The sequence below is a fragment of the Manacus candei genome, unplaced genomic scaffold (genome assembly GCF_025592945.1).
Source record: "Manacus candei isolate 608988 ecotype Guabito, Panama unplaced genomic scaffold, ASM2559294v1 h1tg000019l, whole genome shotgun sequence".
In the NCBI taxonomy this organism is placed as follows: Eukaryota; Metazoa; Chordata; class Aves; order Passeriformes; family Pipridae; genus Manacus; species Manacus candei.
Window position 1 is genome coordinate 5,035,504 of NW_026138067.1, and position 22,839 is coordinate 5,058,342.

A 22,839-nucleotide genomic window follows, 5' to 3' on the forward strand; every position below is an offset into this window, starting at 1 on the left:
CAGTTTGTTTTTGTTTTTAAAACGGAGGAAAAATTAAAAGTAGAATCAGGTCAGTGCATAATTGCCCCAAATTACTATGTAATGCACATATTCCTCACTGGGCAGAAAACTGGATTTTTAATCCAGTATCATTCAGGCTATCCTGACTGAAAGCTATCAATGGTATTTCAGTTCACAATGCTTGCTTTGCATCAGAATAGTCCTTGTGAGACTTTGGTGGTGGGAGATCCTTCTCCCAGGTCCTGTACAGACATGGCAGATGAGACAGACCTTGTCCCATGGTACCAATGGAGTTAGAGAGCAGGAGATGACTAGTGGGTATCAACTGACATAAGTGCTTGTAGAAGAAGAGCAAGAGGTGGATTTCTGAAGCACAGACAAGTAGGGGGCTTGCCAGAAACGGAATGCAATGTCAAGTTAAGTGGTTGCTACATGACAAAGAGGACTTTCGAGAAGAGAGAGGCAGTAGTTTTATTAATGAGCTTCCCAGTTTGAAAGACAGGATGAGATGCATTTTTGAAATTGAAAGAAGACAATGAAGGACCTTTGAAGTAAAGATCAAGGGTATCTCTTGATGGGATGGAGGAAGGGGTACCCCTGATGACAGCGTGAAGAAAATTTGTAAAATAAAAAAAAAGGGTATGGCTTATCATTGCCCCAATGAATTTGAATTGTGAGCTGTCAGAAGAACAAGCCAGACCAAAGGCAGCTGGAAAGGGCGAAGCAAGACGATCTCTGTCTCTGGAGGTTTTTAAGGTGAGACTGAATGTGGCACTTAGTGCCATGGTCTAGTAACCACGGTGGTAGTGGATGAAGGTTGGACTTGATGATCTCCAAGGTCCTTTCCAACCCAGCTGATCCTATCTGCACTTTTAACAAATAGTGCAAACATACAGAGCAGATTTCTAGAATGAAGCAAGTCAGGGCTAAAGACCTGACATCCATGTGAGGCACATTTTAGGAGGTTTTAGGTTGTCTTTAGTCAGTTCCCATGGACTGAGCAACCATTAGCAGCTGGAGCAACTGAGGAATGCTCACAGAACACAACTTCTGGTCTGACTCTTCCAAAAAGAATCCAACTCATGTACTCTGAGCTCTCTGGTGTGAACCAAAGCATGGTAAATTGGGACAACCAAATGATTCAACTCAAATGTGAGCTTCTGATCCAAACTGAAGTGCTGATACATGCCTTAAAATTTTGTCCTACTTGACAGGATGGAAGCATCTTTGTTGGATTTATGACAGAAGTGGAGAATAAATGTGTGAATTGCCAGAGAATGCATCATAGCTGAATTAATAACTGTTGGGTTTTTTGGGGGGGTGGGTAGGGTGGTGTATCTGCTTTTATTTTCCCATTTGTTTTCATGTGTTTCTGGAAGTTTAATCATTGTACCACATTTTAAAAGTAATCTCTCTGGCACACAGATTTTCATCACAGTGAATTGCCTGAGCACAGACTTCTCCTCACAAAAAGGAGTAAAAGGGCTTCCTTTGATGATTCAGATCGATACGTACAGCTACAACAACCGCAGCAATAAACCCATCCACCGAGCCTACTGCCAGATCAAGGTCTTTTGTGACAAGGTAAGTGGAAAGCACAGTTATCGTGGATGGAGGTGGAACCTTGTTAGACAATTTATTATTGCTATATTTTAGACCTAATTAAATGTTTTTTCTTTCCCTAGAGAATTGTGTTTCATGGTAGCATTTGTACAAGTTATATCACAAATCTAGCGGATTATCATGTAATTATTTTACTGCTTTGCAACCTTTTTGGCCCTGATTCCTCAGCTGGTGAGGAATAGTTGGGTTTTTTAAGGACAGCATGTTTTAGGTCATGATGCTGGAATATCAAAAAAGTGAAAAGTACAAATGTAAAGATCTCTGCTTGGAAGGTCAGTGCTGACGATAGGCTCATGCAAGTGCCGGTCTGGTGAGGTTTTCCCTCCTGGCTCTAACAGCCAGGATAGGTAGCATGTAAACTTTGTGGAGATGCTCTTGACAGAGAAATGCACCTTTCAGTAAAGGTCTGCTAAGTTTTCTTCTGATGCAGTGGAAAATGCCAAGTCCCAGTGATGCAGCCGATGGATTTCCGATCTCCCTTAATTACAAGCCCTGATTTCGGAAGCTTCAATGAGACCTTTATGTTGCTAGGATTTTCTTATTAAAAGTAAACTGCAAAAATAGATTAGTCTTTCCCATTTTGTAGTTCAGTAACTATTTTTTTGTGTGTGCTCACTCCCTCTTTTGCAAAATTTTGTTCTTTTACAGTACATTTGACTGCTCCTTTGTGAGAACTGGTAAGATTTTTCAGCACCCAAACATGGATCATACCTTAGTGAGTTAGACAATGTCATGGTCAGCTGTATATATCACCACGTAGAAACAGTTGCTCAGAAATGTTATGTCAGTGGTAATTCTTAGAAGAGAGTGTGACCACTTTTCAGTTATGTTTAACATCTGCCAGCTGATGACTTTATTCCTGCGGAGAAAGATTTTCCATGGGGGAGCTGATGCCTGAATTCTAGTCAAGGTTCAGGGATTCAAGAGTCATCTATGTAAGTGACTGGGAAATTTATCCAAATTATTCTTGCAATCTTACAGGTGGGAATAGAAAGACAAAGGCCATGCTCCAGGCAATATGTAACATTAACTTTTTAATGGAAAGGGTAAGAGTTCAACTGTTCCAGGACTCTGTGTTGCTGCTCCTTCCCCCTTTTCAATTCATTCCCTTGTTGCAGTCTTGACAACGGGATCTTGAGGGCTAATCAGTCATGTTGGTGGAGCAAAATCTTTGGAAGTAATGAATGTAAATGTATGCACTGAGGTCTTGCAGTCAAAATGCTATGCTTTTAATTGTAACTTTGAATGTCAAATATTTAGAGATTTGAAGCTACAGCTGGATGTTAAAAACTCAGTAAATATCAAAGGACAAGTCATTTTCATATCCTTGCTTTTGAAGAGCAATTAGAAAAAAATTGAATTATTTAAAAAAAGGAAGGAAATTCGGAGCACAAACTCGTCAAGGGTGACCTGTAGATACAACTGGTGGAGATTTTGAATAATACATGTTTGTTGCATCTGTTGGCTTAATTGATGCTTCAAATATCGAGACTAGAAAGCAGGAAATTAATGTTGAGTCTAATAATCAAAACTGCATCAAAGTAGAAGAAAAGATGAGAGGGTTGTAAAAGCACACATCAAAACTGTATTGGAAGTGGGAACTGAAGGGCTCAAGGGTATCAATAATGGGATATATATCTGTTTAATATGAATGTATACATACACATACTACTTTTTAACTTAATGCAGGTGTGAAAATAAGTTAAGTGAATGAAAATTATTGAGGTCAATTCACAGGACAAATCAAGCTAATTGGCACTTGGAAGGAGAGTGAGGCTTGCCTCTCCCTTGACTTATGCTGCCAGATCTTTACCAACATCCCTTTGTCACAGGGCTTTCATAAGCAAACAAATGGTTGGAAAATTTCCATTTGCTAGTAGTGCTGGGAGAATTCATCATGCTCAGAAGAAGGTAGCTGGTGGGGCTTGGCATCCTTATCTTTCCAATATGTCAAAATAAAACCTTGGCACTTGTTAAGGTGGTGCTAAATGGTTCAGCTTCTCTTGTCAGCCTGTAGCTCACCCTCCAGGGACATGAACGGGGCTTTCTGCCTCTTTGGAAAAGGCTATGAAGCTGAGATGGTTATTGCCCACCTCTTTGTCATGATCAATTAAAGGCGTATTAATAGGACCATTTAAAAAAAACCAGCAAACATATAATAATTTTTATAATTTTAAAAGCGTGAACTGCGCTGTTATGCCCCAATCTGACAACCTCAGAGAGAAGCTGATGAGAAAAGTGCCTGATTTATTACAGTCATCTGGATCAGTGGAACTGCACAGTAAATAAATTAATGTCCTGTAGCTGAAGTACAGCATAGCTGTTGTGGAAAGAGTTATCCCTGAAGAAATAAAACTGCATTTAGTCAAGTGGTATGTGTTACATGTATTTTAGTATTTATTCTGGCAATTGCTTAATTGTAATACTAATTTACATATATAAACTAGAGAGTAACACCAACTCACATCCAGTGTGTGCTTTGTGACATAAATGTATGGAGATAAATGCTACAGAGGTTTTGTGTCCTTACTCTCTATTCATTCTCCAGTCTTTTGTCTGTGTTTGTTTTCCATAGGCAGTCTTCAAAGCATCTGTTACAGTGCACATCTCATTTTCTCAGTGCTAATTCTCTCTGCCCTTGTAGTCTTTTTATCCTGTGCAGATCACTGATGCTGCATTATGATAAGAATATATAACTTTTATTCCTTAAGTAGGTTGTCAGGGAAACTTGCTACCAGGTTTATTTATATTTATATATTGCAAGATGCTTTAGCCACTGTGTATGAAGGAACTTGGGCTTCAGAGATACTTTGATTTTCTTTATGTGATTATCTTTGGTAAAAAGAAGCAGAAGCATTTGACTTGGCAAATATCATAACATTGTTCCAAAATAAAATAAACTAATCCAGTTTTCTTTACTCTGAAAAACCACATATTCTTTAAAATATATGCAGTTCCTGCCTCCTTGTCTTCAGTATGTATTGTCACAGAGAACATGGATTATCATAGAGTATTGAGCAATTCCAATTGCCTATTAATCTTCAGCTTTAGAGGGAAAAAGGCTGAAGTCTATGCACCTGCCCTACCAGATGTGGAATACTTTGGCCTAGAACTACAAGCAGGTGTTTCCATGAGCTTTATAAGGATGATGGGAGTGGTCCTTACCATGGCAAAGGCTTTGCCAGGCTGGAGCTAGAATGCGAGACTTCAGCTTAAATGAGTTGAAGACTTAAGAAAAAAATGTTTTCAATCAGCTGAAATTCATAGGCTGCATTTAATCTAATGGTTAGTAGCAGAAGTACTAGTAGTACTAATTGAATTTATACAAAGTCAATATATATCAATGAAAAACTGAAAAACTCATTTCATTATTTCACCGGTCAGAGCCTAGTTTATAGTCCCCTATGAGAGGATTATTTCTTCTGTTCTGAAGAGACATGCAAACTGTGGTTTACTTGATATGTGTCAGATGGCTCAGCTGTCAAAACTGTGCAGCGGAAATGCTCTTGTATGCAAAAATCATTTTGTGGTCCATTGTCTCAGCCCCTATGACAGTGGCGTACATCATGTAGGCTTGGCTGGCCCCTGCCATGTGGGTTGCTCCTAGCTCAAAAGGGCTGGTAGGTAGTTCTGTGGGTATTGCAGTTGCCTCATTTGTAAAGTGGCTGTGGCACAAATAAACACTGGGGGGTGGGAATGACTGCCCTGCTCAGAGATTACCTGTATGCAAGAGAACTTCGAGGTGTCTTGCCTTGAATGAATAATGAGAGAGCTGTGAACCTTTACCAAGTTCATAATTACAAAGAATATAACAGAAAATCTGTAAAACATATTTTTTATCGTGTATAAAGTCTGAGTCCTACTCAGTTTCTGTTTGCCTGAGAGGAAGCTTGTGCTTGCTGCCGTGTATGAAATGCTTTCATGGTTCCTCCTGTTCCCCCTGAGCAGCAGAGAGGCAGCACTGAGGGCAGGTAGGGCTGTGGCCACCTGGCAGAGCCCTTTGTGCAGCACAGGGCTCTCAAGGATGTGCCACAGGACAGTGGCTGTGATGCATAATTTTGCTCCTTTCTTACAAAGAACAGGTGACCTTTAAAGATACAAATGTACCCCTAAAAACAGTTTTGATAAGGGCATAACTCTGGCGTCTGCAGTTGAGGTCAGTGACAACTGGACTGGGACCTGGGTCTGGAGACAAGGTTTCTGTTTGACATCTTCATGTTTTTTAAAGAGCTGTTTCTTCCTCCATTTATTTCAGCTTCTAGAAATCTATTGCTAGATCACAACCAGGAGTATATCTTTCCTTGCATTCTTTTCAAGCTTGGTTCATTGGCTCATGTGTGAATTTTGCCATCTTGAGTGGGTATTTTTGGCTTCCTTACCTCCCTCCCCCCCTTTCTTTTCAAGAAACTTCCAATTTTAGTTTGGAAAAAAAAAATCTGTAATCTTGCATGCCGACTGTCTAGGAGCATATGGATCTTTAATACTCTTCACAATGTGATGGGTATTATTTATAAAGTAAATCCAGAGAACTTCAAAGGAGGTGTTGCTGCTTTTTATGTCAATAACAAATTTTATTTTTTAAACTTGTTGAGAGTGTATTTACATAACAGAAGCCTGCAACTTCCCAGGACTTCCTGGTGCAGTAAGGCAGTGCTACATTGCTTTGCCATTTCTGGAGAGCTTTTCCCTCTTTGAAATGCCAGTATTTTTCTGTAAGAACCCTTGCACTGTTGGTAACCTGTCAGCATAGCCTTCTTGCACTGTCAGATCTCAAAGGCCTCTGCACAGTTGGCCACAGTGAAGCAATGCCACCCCTAGACAAAGTGGGTGGAGGAGAGTTTAGGGAAAAGCTTATCACAGACATGACCTGGGATGGTAACAATCCTGCAGGTGTTTTATGCCATTACATACACAAAGTATTTGGCCTGAGCATTCTGTCCATTGCAGAGACACTGGGCTTTGCAAAAGTTGTGGTGGCATCAGTCCTGCTAGAGACTGCACACTACATAAACTGTCCATCCTGGCTTTTCCAAACCAGTGTGTGGATATGTTCCCCTTGCTCTCTGCAGCCCTGGGAGCTGCTGGTTGTGCCAGCTTGAGTTTCAGGCACAGGTGATCGATGCGAAGCTTGTACCTTTCCAACAGTGTGGAACAGATTTATCTGCAATGGAACAACCCGTTTCTGTTTCAGCATTTCTGATATGTCAGCCGCTGTAGTTCCAGGCGTTGCTAACTACGATGCTCCCAGTGGTTCCTCTTTGGGTAATAATATCTGTGGGTTGTCTTTTTTGCACAGGGAGCAGAAAGGAAAATCCGAGATGAAGAGAGGAAGCAGAACAGGAAGAAGGGCAAAGGCCAGGCATCCCAAGCCTCGTGTAATAATGGTGAGTAAGATGGGCCTTTCTGGTCTGGGGCTAAGTCACGCTTAACATGCCTCCTCTCACAACCATGTTGCTTTGTGATCTGCAGCTGAAGGGAAGTTGAGTGCACTCCCTCTGCAGAAAAAGAGTGATATCACCTTCTTCAAAACAATGGCTGACCTGGATTCCCAGCCAGTTCTCTTCATACCAGATGTTCACTTTGGAAACCTACAAAGAACTGGACAGGTAGGAAATCATAATGAGATGAGCTGGTGCCCACTTGCCATCTGTCTGCCCCTGCTCTAGGGCAGGTTTTAGGAAAATAAAATCGCTGTTCTGGGGGTGCTTGTTTCAGCTCTCGTTTTTATAAACACAACTTTTGATGAGTCACATACAAGAGTTTAAAAGGGATAAGTACCTTTCTGAGTTCTGGGTGTGAAGGAGTTTATACTTCATTGACAACTGACTAGTTTGTGTTTGTTATGGTTTTGTTATTCTTTTGCTGGGAGGAAAGAATGGAACAAATAGTCAAGAATTTTGAAATAGGTTGATCTGTGACTGAAACAAAGTCTGGTTTTGAGTGTGCTCTTTGGCTAGATGAAATGAAGTGCCACCTTGTGGTAGCAGAGATCCCCCTCCCTGTCACAACTGAAGACAAAGACCAAGCTCTTACATGTATAGGGAGGTCGAGAGCAGGGTCACTGAACACCACTTTCCATTTTCTGTTGGCATTATCTAGAGAACTGGAAATTTTTTCCTTGGAAAAAATATTTTCACTGTACCAAGTAAAACTCTGTCATGCTAATGTTAATATTCAGTATTGCCAATTATCATAGCCAGTAAACATTAGGAAGTCTTTGCTGACTTGACTTTTTTCTACTTTATCGCTTGCTGGGAAATTGCAAACCTGAATTGGAGGGTCAGCTCTGACAATTTTTTTACTATGAACCTGTTATTTATTAACATCTCAGGGAGTAGAATGACACTTTTATGCATGTGTTTAAATATTAAGATGATGAAGATTCAATGACACTGTTGGAATTGTCAGTTATTTTAAAGCAGTGAGAATTGTGGTAGAGCAAAGCACAAAGAGTGCAGACATTGCAATCACAGCTGTCACTGACTTACTCTCCAAAATCGGAAAGACGCCCACTCACATATCAGTACTGGGTACCTTCTGTCCTCATGGTTTTCAAACCAGAATGTGGATTTGTCTTAAGACAGGAGAAGGTGGAAGCATTCCTTAGTAACTGTAATCCTGTAAATAATTTTCTAAACTAACTGGAAGATACCCCAGTTTCCTAGCTCTTAGGCAATGTTCAGCCATGTCTTTTATTGCTGTAACTCATAGAATGAGTTACAGACCTTGGCTTTGCACACACACACACACCTCTGAGCTATTTTCATTGTGCAGGTTCAGAACCAAAGGCTCTCAGTGAGAGCCAAGTGTGCTCTGAGTCTTGCCAGCACAAGTGCTAGAAACCTGTCTGAGATGCCTTGCTCTGCTGCAGCAGAACACAGAGCTCTGGTGCCCTGCCTTCAGTAGCTCAGCAGCGGGAGGGCTGGTACACTTGTTGGTGCAGTCCTGCAGTGCTGGCACAGTGCAAGGAATTTGGCTGTTGTGTAAAGCCTCTGACAGCAGACTGTGATTTTATACCTCCCCTGCTATTGTTAGCAGCATTTGCTGCTGTTGTAAATTTGGTCCCAGTGACTGTGAGCTGTTTGGATTTACACAAAACAGTGGTCTGGATTTGAGCTTCCGCTCACAGCCTGCGCAAAAAATGTTCAGCTGTACCATTAGTAATTGTATATCCATTAGGCCTGTAGTTAAAATACAGCTCTCTACAGTTTTATTAGATTTTCAGATAGTATTAAAGACATAGAAAAGTTTTAAAGTGTTGTGGCTTAAACTGTATTAGGGTTAATTTAGGTAAGTAGTGATCTGATTTAGAGGACTGTAAAATAATTGGGAAAATCATATGAACCAGGGGAGAGGACAATGCCTTTCAAAAATACTTTGATATGTTTCCACTAGATATTCAACAGCAGTTTCTCTAAGCCTCCCTTTTTCCATATCACAATTAGAATTTGAGATGTTTTTGTTTTATAGAAGGAAAAGGATTTTTAATATATAAAAAACCTGCAAACCACTTGTCTTTTCTGCCTTTTGAAGTTATTCTGTTAAGGAAATGTCTGAGTTTTGGGAATAATTGTTGGGTTTTATTTCTATCCTTCTAGGTTTACTATAATACAGATGATGAGAGAGAAGGGTAAGACATTCATTGTTTCACAAGCTTTACAGTTAGCAGTTCAAACTCATAGAAAGAAGGCACAAAACACAAAATAAGATAAAACTGATGCCCTTTCTCCCCCTTCCCTCGTGTTATCCCAATGCTTATGGAGGGTGAATAATATATAGAACTGGTAGGGGGAGGTTTGTTTTGTGGTGTAGCTTTCTTTCCTTCATGTGAACTGGCTGTTTTTTATATCTGTTTTTTAATAAATTTCCAAGTAAACAGTTTAAAGGGCCATAAGGTTCAATACAGGGATAGGACAATATATTTGATAATGAAATGCCTTTTATATATGCACAAGGATTCTCAAATACTTTAAAAACCAGGAATCTTTTAATGAAGCACCAAACTTCACTGCATTCCTGAAAGCTGTTTAGCAGCACACAAGTGACAAATACAGGAACTGCAGAGAGAATGGCCAAGTGCCAGAAGAGAACAGCAAAAAGAGAGCGGGAGATCCTGGAAAGGGGGAAGGTTGGAAATGGGAGCACCCCCTATCTGACTTCGGAGGGACTGGAAGAATTGGTGAAAGTCCCTCTAATAGTTAAGAGATGCCATGAAATAAGGGCTTTAATATGGGTGGTTGAAGTTCAGCCCACAGTGTGCACAAGCCCCATACTTTTGTAAGTTGCTTAAATCCCAAGTGAGCACCCTTAAATCTGAGAGTTTGGAGTAAGACAACTGCAGTCCCATAAACCTGCAAAAAGTGATCTGTGGTAGGGAGTGGCCAAGCACTGCTGCCGACATGGACTTGAAAACGTGAGGCCCTTTTTATTTGTTTTATGAAACTAATATTCTTCACAAGGCTCACAGTGTAATTTGAGAAACAAAGGGGTTTATTGCGCCACTTCTCTTCTCCAGGACTCCAGGTCCTGCCAGAGCTATGACAAGCAGAGGGGGCAGCCGTTGTTCCTTCAGCCCTCAGCTCCCCTGATGGAGCATGTTGCAGCTTTGGGTTGGATCTGGCCCAGCACGTTATTCCTTTTGAATTTGCTGGCTAGTATGGTCTTGGATTTTAGAGATATTGCTCGTGTTTCCTGAGGCTGTGTCCTTTACCCCAAAGAGGAGGTGAATCAATGTGCAAATGTGGATTTGGTTCCTTACTTAGCTGTTTCTTCCTCCCCACCCCCCTTCCCTCAGTATTTAACAGTTAAGGGCTTTTGGGATTTTCAAGTTAGTGAGTAACATTGGAACATATTTTCCTGTCACCTGTCCCAGCCAGTCAGTCTGGGTAATTAAGAGACCTGGATAGTTCAGATAAGCATCAGAAGCTAAATCCTTGCAGTTTCTGTTCTGGTGCCACTTGAGCAGCTAGTGGGTGTTTTTGCCAGAGTACGAAGTGAGTCATGACTGCTGCTGTTGTCTCCTCTTCTTCTGGGGGCATAGTTTTACTGTGACATGGTTCCTGTTTTGTGTATTCTAGTAGCAGTGTCCTGGTCAAAAGGATGTTCCGGCCTGTGGAGGAGGAATTTGGTCCATCCCCGTTGAAACAAGTGAAAGAAGAAGGCCTGAAAAGAGGTAACAGTCAATTAGCAGTTAAAAATAATTCTGTGGAACTCAAGCCCTCAAGCTTGGAAGGGCAGGTGTGACTCGGACAGAGTCAATTGTTGAATGCTAGTGCAAGTGTAGGTAGATGGGAGAAGAGATCTTTGCATGCTAGAAATGACTTAAAAGCAGAAAAAATAATAATTAAAAAAAAAAAGACTGTGCTCTCTCAAGAAGGGATCAGGACACAAGTGTATATAAAATATAAAAAAGCTGGAAAGTTTCTTGATCCTTGGCCAAGCTACATAGTTCAGTAGCAGATCTGTGATTGTCTATTTTTAGCTTTTACTCATCTTTTCTGTTCTGGCTGGGATCACAAGCAAATATACAAGATGGACTAGGTCAAATACAGAGACCTTAACAGGCAAGCTCCTGCTGACTGCAGACTTAGATTAGCTGGAATAGAGTCTTAGAAATTTCCTACCCAATTAAAAATATAAGGCATGGAGAGACATCTTCCAGTAGACCTAATAGAATTTTAAAGAATTTGTTTCCCTTAACTTTTTTTACTGTCTGAGAGAATATTATTACAATTACATTTCATATGCTTTACCAACTGCTGTTTTGCCAGTCTGCTACAAGTTAAGCTTAAGTTGAATAACATTGAAGCAATGGTTTTGGTAGAGCTGTTAAACTTTGCACTGAAGGTGGGTTTGTTCACAAAATCAGTTTTGTGTACAGTCTCTTCCAGTGCAGTGCTATCGGTGATAACTTCCTACACTGTCACAGTTAAACACTGTGGACAATATCTGCCATTCCTTCAGTCTCATGAGTTCTGTTATATAAGTTTATTGGAGACTCCAGGGGTTTGACCAGCCTACATGACTCAAACTTTCACCTATTTTGAAGTTCACCCATCAGTTTGTGAGACAACAAATCAACAAGGCACAGAAGTGATTCTTAGTTTGACCATTTGTAAGACTCCTTTGAGCTTTATAGAAATAACTTCCAATGAGCCTGCATTTGCCAAGTTTCTGGGTTGGTTAGGGTGGTGTACTTGAACCAGAGGAAGATTATAGGATGGAGACTGATGTCTTCTTGGAATAAATGTGAACTTACTCTTATTTTAATTAAATCTTAAATTAATTATGCTGACCTCTGAGGTCAGCACTGACCACAGACTTGCATCTGGTTGACTCAAACCTTGGCCAAATTCACAGTATCAGGACTCTGTCAAGCAAAAGAGGACAGTTATGAGGGCTATGTAAAGAACTATCATTTCCTAAAATTTCACCTGGGTTTCCCAGCTGGAAGTCTGGGAAGTTGCCTGCAAGGAGGTATTGGTTTGTTTTGATTATTCCTGTCCTTTGCTGTGGTTAGTTGTTTTAATATTATCCAGGACTTGCAAGCATTTCAAGGGTAAGATTAGAAAGAAAAAAAAAGTTAACTGGTGGCAAAACTATGTTAACTAATTAAATCCAGGAGAGGCACGGAACTAGAGGAGCTGGAGGATGCTCTCTTCACATCCCCTTCCTGTTCAGTGTTTCTTGCAACTTGGACTATGCTGGCTGGAGGCCAAGCCTTTTCCAGTGTGGCCTTTGCTCTGGTGAACTTCCTGCCATCCGGAACCGTGCATCTGAGATTGTGCTGATGGAGTTAAACTGAATCTACCCATTTGATAATGCTGTCTTTGCCACAGGAGTCACTGAGTATTAAAATGATTAGGGATTTTTACCCCCAGCTTAGCCATATCAGAAGCTTCTTTTCTCCCAGATTTGTTTGGTACAGCGGAATCAACAAGTCCTAGAGAGCCAGTATAGATGGAACACTGATGTAACATCTGAGAGAGAGCAGATCTGATACATGAAAATATGCATTAAAAGCAACATAATCCCAAGTGGCTCATTAGCAGAGCAGTGCAAGTAGCAGCTAGTGAGGGGTCCAAGCCCAGCTGAAGAACTGAAGTGACAGTGTGTAGCCTCACCTCTGCCTGATGGACCTAATTGTAACACTGTCTGGCAGAAGCAAAGGTATTAAGGGGCAGTCAAGAGAACAGGTTAAAAGCGGTTTGCAAACTACATGAAAACAAGGTTCATATTCTCACTCAGGTTGCTGGATCTTTGTGGATTGTTGTTTCCTCTCCTTGACCTCTGAGAGAGGTACAAGTGACCAACACAGAAATGTGAAGTATGTTAATCTGTACCAAATGTGCAAGGTTGCTAGTTACTTGGCTGGACTCGTGGTCTTTCCCTGTTTTGAGTTCTCTAATCACTTTCCCTTTCAGATTTCATGGGGAGTTTCCTGTTAATTATAAATCCAGCAGCTAAGTTGAGGTCAGGTTGATTTCCAGTCCTGTAGTTCTCAGCTTAAAGAAAGTTGTATTTTTGTTTAGCCTTTGTCTCTCAGGAAAGTCATGTTAAACTACACTGAAACATTTTGGATTCATAACAATTGGAGTTTTGTGAACCATCCCTGTGAAGGACAGCATTCACACTGTCACCAAGGGAATTTGTGCCTGGGCAGTAGCAAAAACTCCAAATGTGAGAAAGGAAAGCCTGGTCAGAGCTACCAGCCCTACTGTCCTTGACTAAGATGTACCACATCTTCATCCAGAGACCACTTTACACAGACCGTAGTCATTAGTCATTGTTCATAGGGTGTTAGTCACAGCATTGGTAGTGCCTGGGCTCAGACCTTCCTAATGTCCCAAGTCTTACTGTCCCATTGTGTCCTTAGTTTCATTTTTGCCACATGTCTGTTGTTGTTAACACTTTTAAAAGAGGTATCTAACATGTTCTTCTGCATTCACACATAAATCCTCTGCTTGGTGACCTGGCTTCCAAAAATCTCCCAGGTGCAACAACATTGCTTGCCTTCAGTAAAGGCTGTTTGCCACTCTTTTGTTTGGTGTATTGGGGCTATTTCTTAAGTAACTAGAGATAAATTTATTACTCACCATCTTCTGCAATTCTTTTAAACATCTAAAGAATATTAGGGACTACAGTGGATTTCAGTGTTGGTAAGAATGGTAAGAATAAGGCCATGTAGTGTACAGGTCAGACAAATTTGAATTTATCTTTTAACTCTCAGTCAAAAATAGCTCATTACCTGGTACAAGATGTCTGCCCCCCTTCCAAATATTGTAATCTGTACTATTAAAGTGAACCCATCTAGATGCCATGAACATGGGGACAGTAGGATCAGAGGGCATAAATATGACTTGTGTTACATAGTCACAGGAATTCAGTGGCAGTGCTGCTGCTGAGTCCACTGGAGTCTTTGCAGCCCCTCTCTCTGCCTTGGCTGTGCCTCCTGCTCCAGGCCACCTGCCCACCTCTCCACAGCTCTGCCAGCAGGGAGGCTGGTGGGGCTGCATTGTACACTGAAGCAGGGATCTGATCTGTTTGAAGAACAGCTCAAAAAAAGGGTTGTTTTTTCACTCACATCTGCTTTTCGAAAGAGTTCCTCATCCAGGAAAATTCATTGAGATGGGCCAGAGTAACAGACCAAAAGGGTGGAGATGAGTCAGGGGCTTCCTAAGGCATCACTGCCACCAGAAGTCATTTAGGAAAAAGTGCTCTAGTGAATCAAAGCCAGGATTTTCACACCTGTCAGGGAAAAGAAAAAAACAACAAGCCTCCATACATTTACTAATCCTGGCTCTCTGAGTGTATAATAGTGATTCAAGTTCCTGTTATCTTTGTAACGGATCCTTCATTCAGCATAATGTTGCCTGGCACACCAAGCACAACAGAGAGATTTAAAGCTCAGCACTGGGATTGTGTAATGTCCCCAACTTGAACCTTGGACCAAGTGATTTTTTTTGCTCCTTTCAGATATGTTTGTAATTGTTAAGGCTGACAGAGGTCCAGATGTTTGTAAAGCCAGGAATTACAGGACAGTCTTCTAGTCACAAGGAAGCAATTACTAAATGAATATAAGTGTTAGTACTGGTAAAATTAGCACTTTGAGTGAGTGCTTGCTCATGCAAATAAACATATCAGACCCCGTAAAATTTTGCTCCTCATGTGGATTTTTTTGTTCTTTTACATTCGGACAGTTATTTAGATTGTGACTCAAAGTTATCTCAGCTTCTAAGTCCTTTAAAAGGATGTTCTCAGGCAGGTCCCAAAGAGTTGCTAAAATGTAGGTGAAAAGGATGTGGCTTTGAATGCAGGTAGCAGTTTTATGGCTTGTATTTCTGAATCAGAGATGCAAAAATGTCATTGTTGTCCTGTATTTCTGGTTTGTAGACCAAGACAGGGCACTGATCTGCCCACATTTTAGGTCTTTCTTCAATCATTTCAAAACCTGGGCAAAGAAGCTACAATTCTCTGCATATGGACCTGAGTCCACCCTGCTAGTCTTGACCTGAGAATTAGCTTCAAAACACTTGCTTCTGTATGAAAAATCTCTGTTGGTTCATATGCATGTCATCTATTCAGTTACCTGGTGAAGATATCTTTTGGACTGCAAGAATTTGCAATTTCAAAAGATGTCTACCAAAAAAAAAAAAATTACCAGTGCAATTTGTGACATAAAATACCTGACAGTGCATGTGTGTTTGTACCTCATGTACAGCACTGCTATTTGAAAAGGCAGTTTATTTAGGAACCAAATAAATTGCAACACATCATATTTAACCTTCTACTTATTGGTCTTGTGAGATTATGCCTAGAACACTATTCTAGTGTTTATGCTTATTTGCTTTGTAGCTGTCTGCTTTGCTTTTGCCATGTAGCAGCAAGTTTCCTCCTTTTACCTGTACTAGTCAGGAAAAAACAAGAGCTAGAGAGGGCAGGGCACCTGTGAATGACTAAGACCCGGGAAGGCATCTGAGGGAGGAACAGCAACAGAAATGGCATTTGGGTACCTGAAAATGCCTGCCTGCCAGCTATGCTCTTGAATGTCTCTTCTGTAAAGTCTCAAATGACTTTGAACTCATTTTCCCAGTGTTTATTTTCAGACTGGTCAGGCCGTTTGTAGTCATCTGCATGGTCATGTCAGACAGAACTATTTCTTTCCTTTTTCATTGATTTTGTTTTCAAAGGCATAGCTTAAGACAAACCAGACTTGCTTTTTTTGAATGTCCTTTCCCAGCCTTTTAGATGAAGCCTGGAGAGGTACAAGCCAAAACACAGCTTTTAGGAAGACCTAGCTTGTGTGTTTTGTCCTGTGACTGAGAGACAGGGCCCAAGTGCTTTTTAGCTTTTTACTGTAAATAGAGATTTAGATTCTGGAAGATACAGATTCCTCACATTATATTAAAATAACTGAATTTTCATTACTATGTTCTCAAAGCAACTATGATATGTTGTTCATGTTTAGATCACTGATGATATTGAAAGTACCTTTTTTTAAGTGCAAACCATCTTCAGTGCTTCATTCTATCTGTCATGGATTAATATTTGTTTTTCTGCTCAGCATGTGGTGTTTCATCTGTGCAACTGACTGAACCTGTTCCAAGTCTGACTTTTTTTTTATTTCAGTGCTTTTGTATGTGAGGAAGGAGACAGATGAGGTGTTTGATGCTTTGATGCTGAAATCACCCACAGTAAAGGGGCTAATGGAAGCTGTAAGTATCCAATGTCCTCGCATTGTTTGTCTTTCTTGGCAAGAAAATCTTCAGGCTTTCCATGTAGTATTGATCTTAATCATAACATAAAGATGTTCTCAGGTGCATTTAAAGCATTTCACAAAGCCTTTCTGGAGCACACCTCTAAATGCTGGCATATTCTGAATTCAGTGTTGTCATCAGGTTGCTGGGATTAAAGTGTCACAGAGCTGGTTATTGGAGACATGAGCCTTGAGGAATGGCAGTAATTAACCAGTATCAGGGAAGCAGAGAGGTGCAGGCTTCATTTTCTGAAATACTTCTTTCTTAATTGATGGCTCAGAACCTGTTGAATCTTTTCCCATACTGCCCATCAGTATGTTCACAGCCATCTTTTCAAGAAGAGATCCAAAGATGAACTTTTTCTGTGTGAATTTCACATGGCTTTTGTGCAGTTGCTCTTCCAGCATGCAAGAGGCAGGTGCTGAGCCACTGCAGACTTGTCATTCATACCTTGTCTCAAATTCCTTCTTTAACTCTCACTGATGGAGTGACCTACCTACCACCTGCCTCTTTGCTACTTGTTTAACTTGAGTATTTGCTTGTAAGCCATAAGCTGTCATCATTAGAGTTGCTATTTCCCTATTTAATCCTTTTTAAATGAGCTGATGGCTAGTAGATTTGTGAAATTTGGTGAGAGAAGAGTTAAGTAACCATGTGTCTCACTGCTTCAGTGGGGAGACTAATTTGAGACTGCAATGTGGGATGCTGAGTTAATTTCCAGCCTTGGTTACGTGTAGGAGAGAAGATGGAAATGGATGAAAGTGTCCCTAGAGAGCTCAACCAAGTGCTAGAAGTGTGTATATTCATATTCTCTTAAAACTGTCACAGTGTCTTGTTGCATGTACCAAACACTTCTAATGCAGTAAAGATTAAGTAATTTGGTCAATATTTGGCCAGTAGCAGAAGGCAGAAAAAGATTTGTGGGTTAGTGAAGTTGTTTAAAGCACCTTTTCAGGTCAGGGTATCTCTGAGGAGTGTCAGCAGCATGCTAAGGATGTCCTAACTGTGCTTTTGCAAGTACTGTTTGTTAGCTCAGTTGTTAGGCAGAGCACATGTGTAACAAAAACCAGGCTTTGCTTGAAGAGGCTGCAGTCTGATTCATGGTAAGCTGTAACAGGATTTCATCTTGTCTTTGTATGGAAGTTAAAAGTATGTTATAATCCTTCTATAACCTTTCAAGCTTGCATGAATATTTTATCTCCAGTAGTCTGTGCTTTTCCATGCCTGTTCTTCAGCCACCATGTAACAAAAATAAAGCTGGTGCAGAAGCAGGAAAGGTTTCTGCATACTTCAGTCAGCACAGCTGCTGACTCATTGGCGTGTTTTGGCACCAGAGAAATCTAATCTGTTGTAAAGTGTCTCAGTTCACTGGAAGGAACACATTCAGAAAATTTTAATTCTCTTTGGTAGGATATTGTGGATAAACCATTGCCAGAAAGCTGTCAATCTGCATATTCTTAGATACTGTCTCTACAGTAATTTCAACAAATCATGTCATTTTGTAATTGTGCACATCCTAAATGCTCAATTCTAAACTTAGTACTAAGAACTTAAAAACTGAGCCTCTGGACATTACAGAGCTCCAGATCTGAAAGAGAGCTCCAGTGATCCTGAATCATACCCTCCTTCTCTGTTTATGGATTTTATGTTTTTTTAATTTTCATTAGTCACTATTCCTGGTCTGTGACTTTCTCCTAATTTTCTGTTATTAATGATATTGTTTTCTCAGATCCTGTGTTTATTTTATTCTCACATATACCCCCATTCCAAATGAACACTTAGATTCCTTCTCAGATTTCTTTCTTTTGGCAAATATCTGGAGGTCTCAGGTTTCAGAAATACAGTACCTCTCAGGAAGTGATGCAAATGTTTGGTTTTCACTAGTCAGTCTCGATCAACAGAAAATAGCGAAACAATTTTCCATCACAAAATATCACATGTGTGGTGACTGACCAGCTCTAAATCCTTCTTTCAGCCTGATCCAAAGTCAGGATAACTCTGGGTATCTCAGTAGGTACCCTAGTCTTATATTGCACAGAATCACATGTTTATCAAATTGCAGAAGGTAGACAGATTTGGGAAATTCAAGAATGTCCCAAAGTTTTTCTATAATTAAAAACTAACAGATGAGTTCAGTAAACGTAGCTTAGACAGAAGTTTATGAGGTACATATCTATATATGTGATATTCCAACCAATGTAGGGCAACAGACCAGACCAATTCTATTTTCTATTTTCAATATTCCATTCAAATTTCTATTTTCATAGAAATAAGTTGGCAAACATGTTTTCCTACATGCCTTGACCAGCCCAGGAGTTGCCCTTTCTGTCTTCCTGACTCCAGCAGAGAGCATTTCTGCTGGACTGTGCAATCAAACTGTGCAAACTTGCCATGCCAAGGGACCTCAGCCTGAAGGGGCACCCAAACAGCTATTTCAGTTCCAGTCTGAAGGCTGTCACACTGCTTTGAGCATCCCAAGGGAAAGAAAGAATTCTCTGCTCAGAAGATTGGCAAATGGGAAATGGACACGATAAGGAAAAATATTTGTCCAAATAAAGATGTCATTAAAATTTAATGTATCCTGCTTGGGGTCAGGTGAGAAATCCTGTTTTGTATGGAAGTTGGCAGTAGTGGTGTTCTCCTTCATTGGCAACAAACACGCTGAGAAGAGGGTGTTAAGTGAGAAACCCCAGCAGATGCTGGCTCTGCTTTCTCGGATTCTGCATCAGGATTTAGCACATTTGTGCTGGAGTCTTGTTTTCTGAATCTGTGAGGAGGAGGCTCTCCCATACCCCCACTTTGAGCCTTGCTTCCACAGTTTGCTGTTTGGTATAATTGGTCAAATCCTTAGGGGTTCCTGAGAAATGTGCTTATTCAGTCAGCTGGAAGTCTTTCGCAAAGCTCACTAATCCCTGCATGTTATATAAATCCTACACCTGTCATAGGCAGTGTGACAGGCAAGGCTTTCTCAGCCCAGCCTCTCATAGTTCATGTAGGAAGTGATGTCCCAGAGTCCCAAACTGCTTCGAGCAACATTTGGAATGCATGAGTGTTAGATATCCCAAATATCCTAGGGAAGATTTATGCTGGAATGTGCAGAATGCTGTATATTAGCTGCTATTAAACCTCCTTGGCACAGGAATGTTTTGCCCTGCTTGTTTATTTGCATGGAGTCAGTGAAAAGTGTCTTCAAGTACTGATCTTTACAATATCACTAGATTTCAGAGTTAACAATCCAGAAAGGAAGATAAATTGTTTCCTCATGTGCACACAGTTGTGACGTTTTCTGCAGTTTCAGGTGGCAGGTTTTCTCTGATGCCTGTTACAGAGGATTTTTTCAACAATCTAATGAAATTGAGCCCTTTTTATTATTGCTTTACATGAAAGCTTAAATTTAAGGGTACAACAAAATAATTCCATTCATGGTAAGCAAAGCTGGAGCATAAGAAAGAGTAATGTGGTTACACAGCTTTTCCACAGGCTACACAGAGCCTTTTGCATAGGCTACATGGAACTCAGAGTGGAAAAGATTTGTTTTGTAGTTTGGTAGTGGTGATGCTTGTGTGAGGTATAAGACAAGTAGGGTGAAGCTCTTCTTCTCATACATGTGCAAAGTGGATCACTCGCCACATCAGAGACAATGTGACTGTACAGAATGGGAGCTTGCACAGCCTTGATGCAGAATTAGGCCTCTCTCCAGGCAGGTGAGAACATGGAACCAGGACTACAATCAGTATGTCCAGCACCATATCCAAAAGGGCAATGAAACATGCTGGTGCAAGTAAAACTGAAGTAACAAACACCACCCAAATTTAGTTTGAATTTTGTTCTCTGCTGGTGGAAAGCTTAGGGAGTGGATGGGTCTAGTGTACCTTATCAGTTACTCCCTTTGTGTTAGCCACAGATGTACGCTAACACCGTCAGAGGAGAGTGTTTGCAGTGTAAAAGAAATTTTATTGGTTCTTCAGAATCTTGGACTTATGTTATACTTTTTAAGCACAAAATTGTATCTTGGATTAGATGACAATTATACAATTATAGGTGATGTAGGCAAGTACAGGCTAATTAATTCTCTCTCTCAGGGAATCTTGGCTCTCTGGAAGGAAGCCGTGCCTGGGGCTCAACCTGTGGCTGTTTGATTCTTTCCTCAGTACTGAGTTTATCCATTGCTTGCTTTCTGTTTTCTACTTCATGATAATTGCTTTAATTTACTTCTTGAAAATACCGCGTTATCTCAGTGTAAGTCTGAATGCAAACACAAAGAAAGGATTTTACAGTGACTGATGTTTGATAGTCTTTAAATGGATTTTTAAGTGTGCATTTCAGTTCTCTAATGCAAAAGATGAGTAGTCAGCTATTTAGCTGCAATTTCATTTCACCTAGGAAGAGCTGGAAACTTACTTTGCTTGGCAGTAAAGTACCACAAAACATTAATCACTGACAAAAAAATAATTTTTCTGTAATTATTTTGCCTTTTGGGACAATCCATCTCTAAAGTGTGAGCTGTGAGACCTGTTCCCTCAAAGAAGAGTCATAATTTGGAAAGGAAATGTGGCTCAGGTGGAGAGCTCAGGCACACCCTCTTCATGAGCACACCACAGACTCACTGAAGAATGAACATTCAAAAAAGTTACTAATACGTTGCTGCAAAACAGTGCCAAACCATTGCAGCGAAGTACTTGTTGGCATTGGTAATTTGTCAGCTAAGTAGTTCTTCCTTCTGAAGTTTTCCTGTATTTTCTGCTTTATCATTTGGGTAGATGGCAAGAGGTTTATTTTACAAGACCTTTCTCCTTGTTAACACACCTCTACAACATCTCGTCTTGTTGTTATCTGTACACTCAGATGATGTTTTGTGAGACAAAGCATTCTCATTTTGCCACTGTAGTAACTAGATTGAGTCACCTCCCCAACAATACAGAAGCTTCTTAGTCACTTGTGTAGCATGTTGGTAGCCCTTTCACAATAAAAAGTACCTTGAAGATACTATTCAGAGAAAAGTACCACCATGAAGAGTCCTGTTAGCTTAACAAACCTTGAAATATCTTTGAGAAATAGAAATGCACATGTTTTTGTTGATCCATCAGTCCATCAGCTCTTGCTGGGTTGCCATATGTCTGCCTTCTGCCTGGTGGAAGAAGCCTTTGCTTCCATGATCCCAGAAAATCAGATTAAGAAACAACAGAAAGATCAGATTGAAATTCTCTCGTAAAATCTGAAGCTGGAAAGAGTGTTGACTCCTTTAGCAGAGCAGTAGGAGATGCTGGGGCAGTTTTGATGACTCACATCCTATAAAGACTATGGTCTTCAAGTTTCTGGATGGAAATAATTGTGGGTTTTGATCAAGCTGTTCGGGATTATTCCTTCCCGAGTCATCCTTGAATGCAACCATGGTATGGTTGTGAGTGACTTTTCTGCATAGCTATCCTTCTAAAGTTTGCAGAGATTTTGTTTTAATGCCTTACATAAGGTGTGATAATTTTGTATTTCTCATTAGTCTTTAATGATATTTCTTTTATTTTTTTTTAACTTTCAGATCTCTGAGAAATATGGGCTACCAGTTGAAAAGATTGCAAAACTTTATAAGAAGAGCAAAAAGGGGTAAGTTAGTTAACTAACTAAAGGTCTATTTCAGGATCCTTTAGGAGTACTCAGAGATCCCAGTTATGCTTGGAGCCTCATGATACTGGGCAGTATAAACACTTTAAGTAGATGTGCCCATGCGCTTGAAATCTTCATGTCCGTGGAGACAGTAAGGGATTGCAGAGGAGAAAACATGGATCTCCAGTCTATGTCGGACCAGTATTCATAAACTTACTGTGAAGAAAGAGTTTGTGTTTGGAAAAGATACCTGGATAAAGTCTGTTTTGTACACAATATGCTTAATAACATCATGGAGGGCCAGTGTGGGAGATGCTGTCTTTGCTGTGAGTGCAGTGTGGAGTTTCCCTGCAGTATTATGAAGAAATAGACTGCTGTCCGAATCTGAAAGACAGGCAGACAGTGTTTGCTGCAGGGATTTCAGCTGAGTAAATTTAGACATGAATATTACAGCTGGGCTTTTAAAATAGCTAGGCCACTGCTCCTTGCCATAAATCTAAATGTCTCCATTTTAACTTTTTTTTTTCAGTTCTATTTAACCACAATATTGTACTGATATAATTTTAAACCAATCATTTATTTTCATTACAGAGCTGTAACTCTAGCTTAGGGCATTGTTGTACCTGGGAATTTCCTTAGCTTTTGAGAAGACAGGTGAAATTTCTCATGGTTTGTTTCTTTCTAATACCATTTCCAGGTTATTGTTAGAAGAAACACTTTAGGTAAAGAGTGAGGAAAACACTCATATACACTTCTAATAGTTGTTGTCGATATTCTCACATCCAAACTGAGTTCTCGGTCTATGAGCTGTGTGCAAACCACAAATTACACTACTTCCCTGTGTTAGCAGCTCACACAC

At 40.3% G+C, this 22,839-nt stretch overlaps 1 protein-coding gene across 5 annotated transcripts in view; it reads left to right on the forward strand.

The window, feature by feature from the left end:
- GRHL2 (grainyhead like transcription factor 2) overlaps positions 1-22,839 on the forward strand; it is a 67,642-nt gene that overhangs the window by 39,346 nt on the left and 5,457 nt on the right. For 4 of the 5 annotated variants that reach the window (XM_051785341.1, XM_051785339.1, XM_051785343.1 and 1 more), the window contains 7 exons: positions 1,426-1,584; positions 6,920-7,007; positions 7,093-7,229; positions 9,222-9,253; positions 10,701-10,795; positions 16,252-16,337; positions 21,916-21,980. In XM_051785341.1, coding sequence (XP_051641301.1) covers positions 1,426-1,584; positions 6,920-7,007; positions 7,093-7,229; positions 9,222-9,253; positions 10,701-10,795; positions 16,252-16,337; positions 21,916-21,980 — 662 coding nt within the window. The remainder of the gene's footprint in view (positions 1-1,425; positions 1,585-6,919; positions 7,008-7,092; positions 7,230-9,221; positions 9,254-10,700; positions 10,796-16,251; positions 16,338-21,915; positions 21,981-22,839) is intronic. The other variant, XM_051785340.1, reaches the window with a different exon arrangement.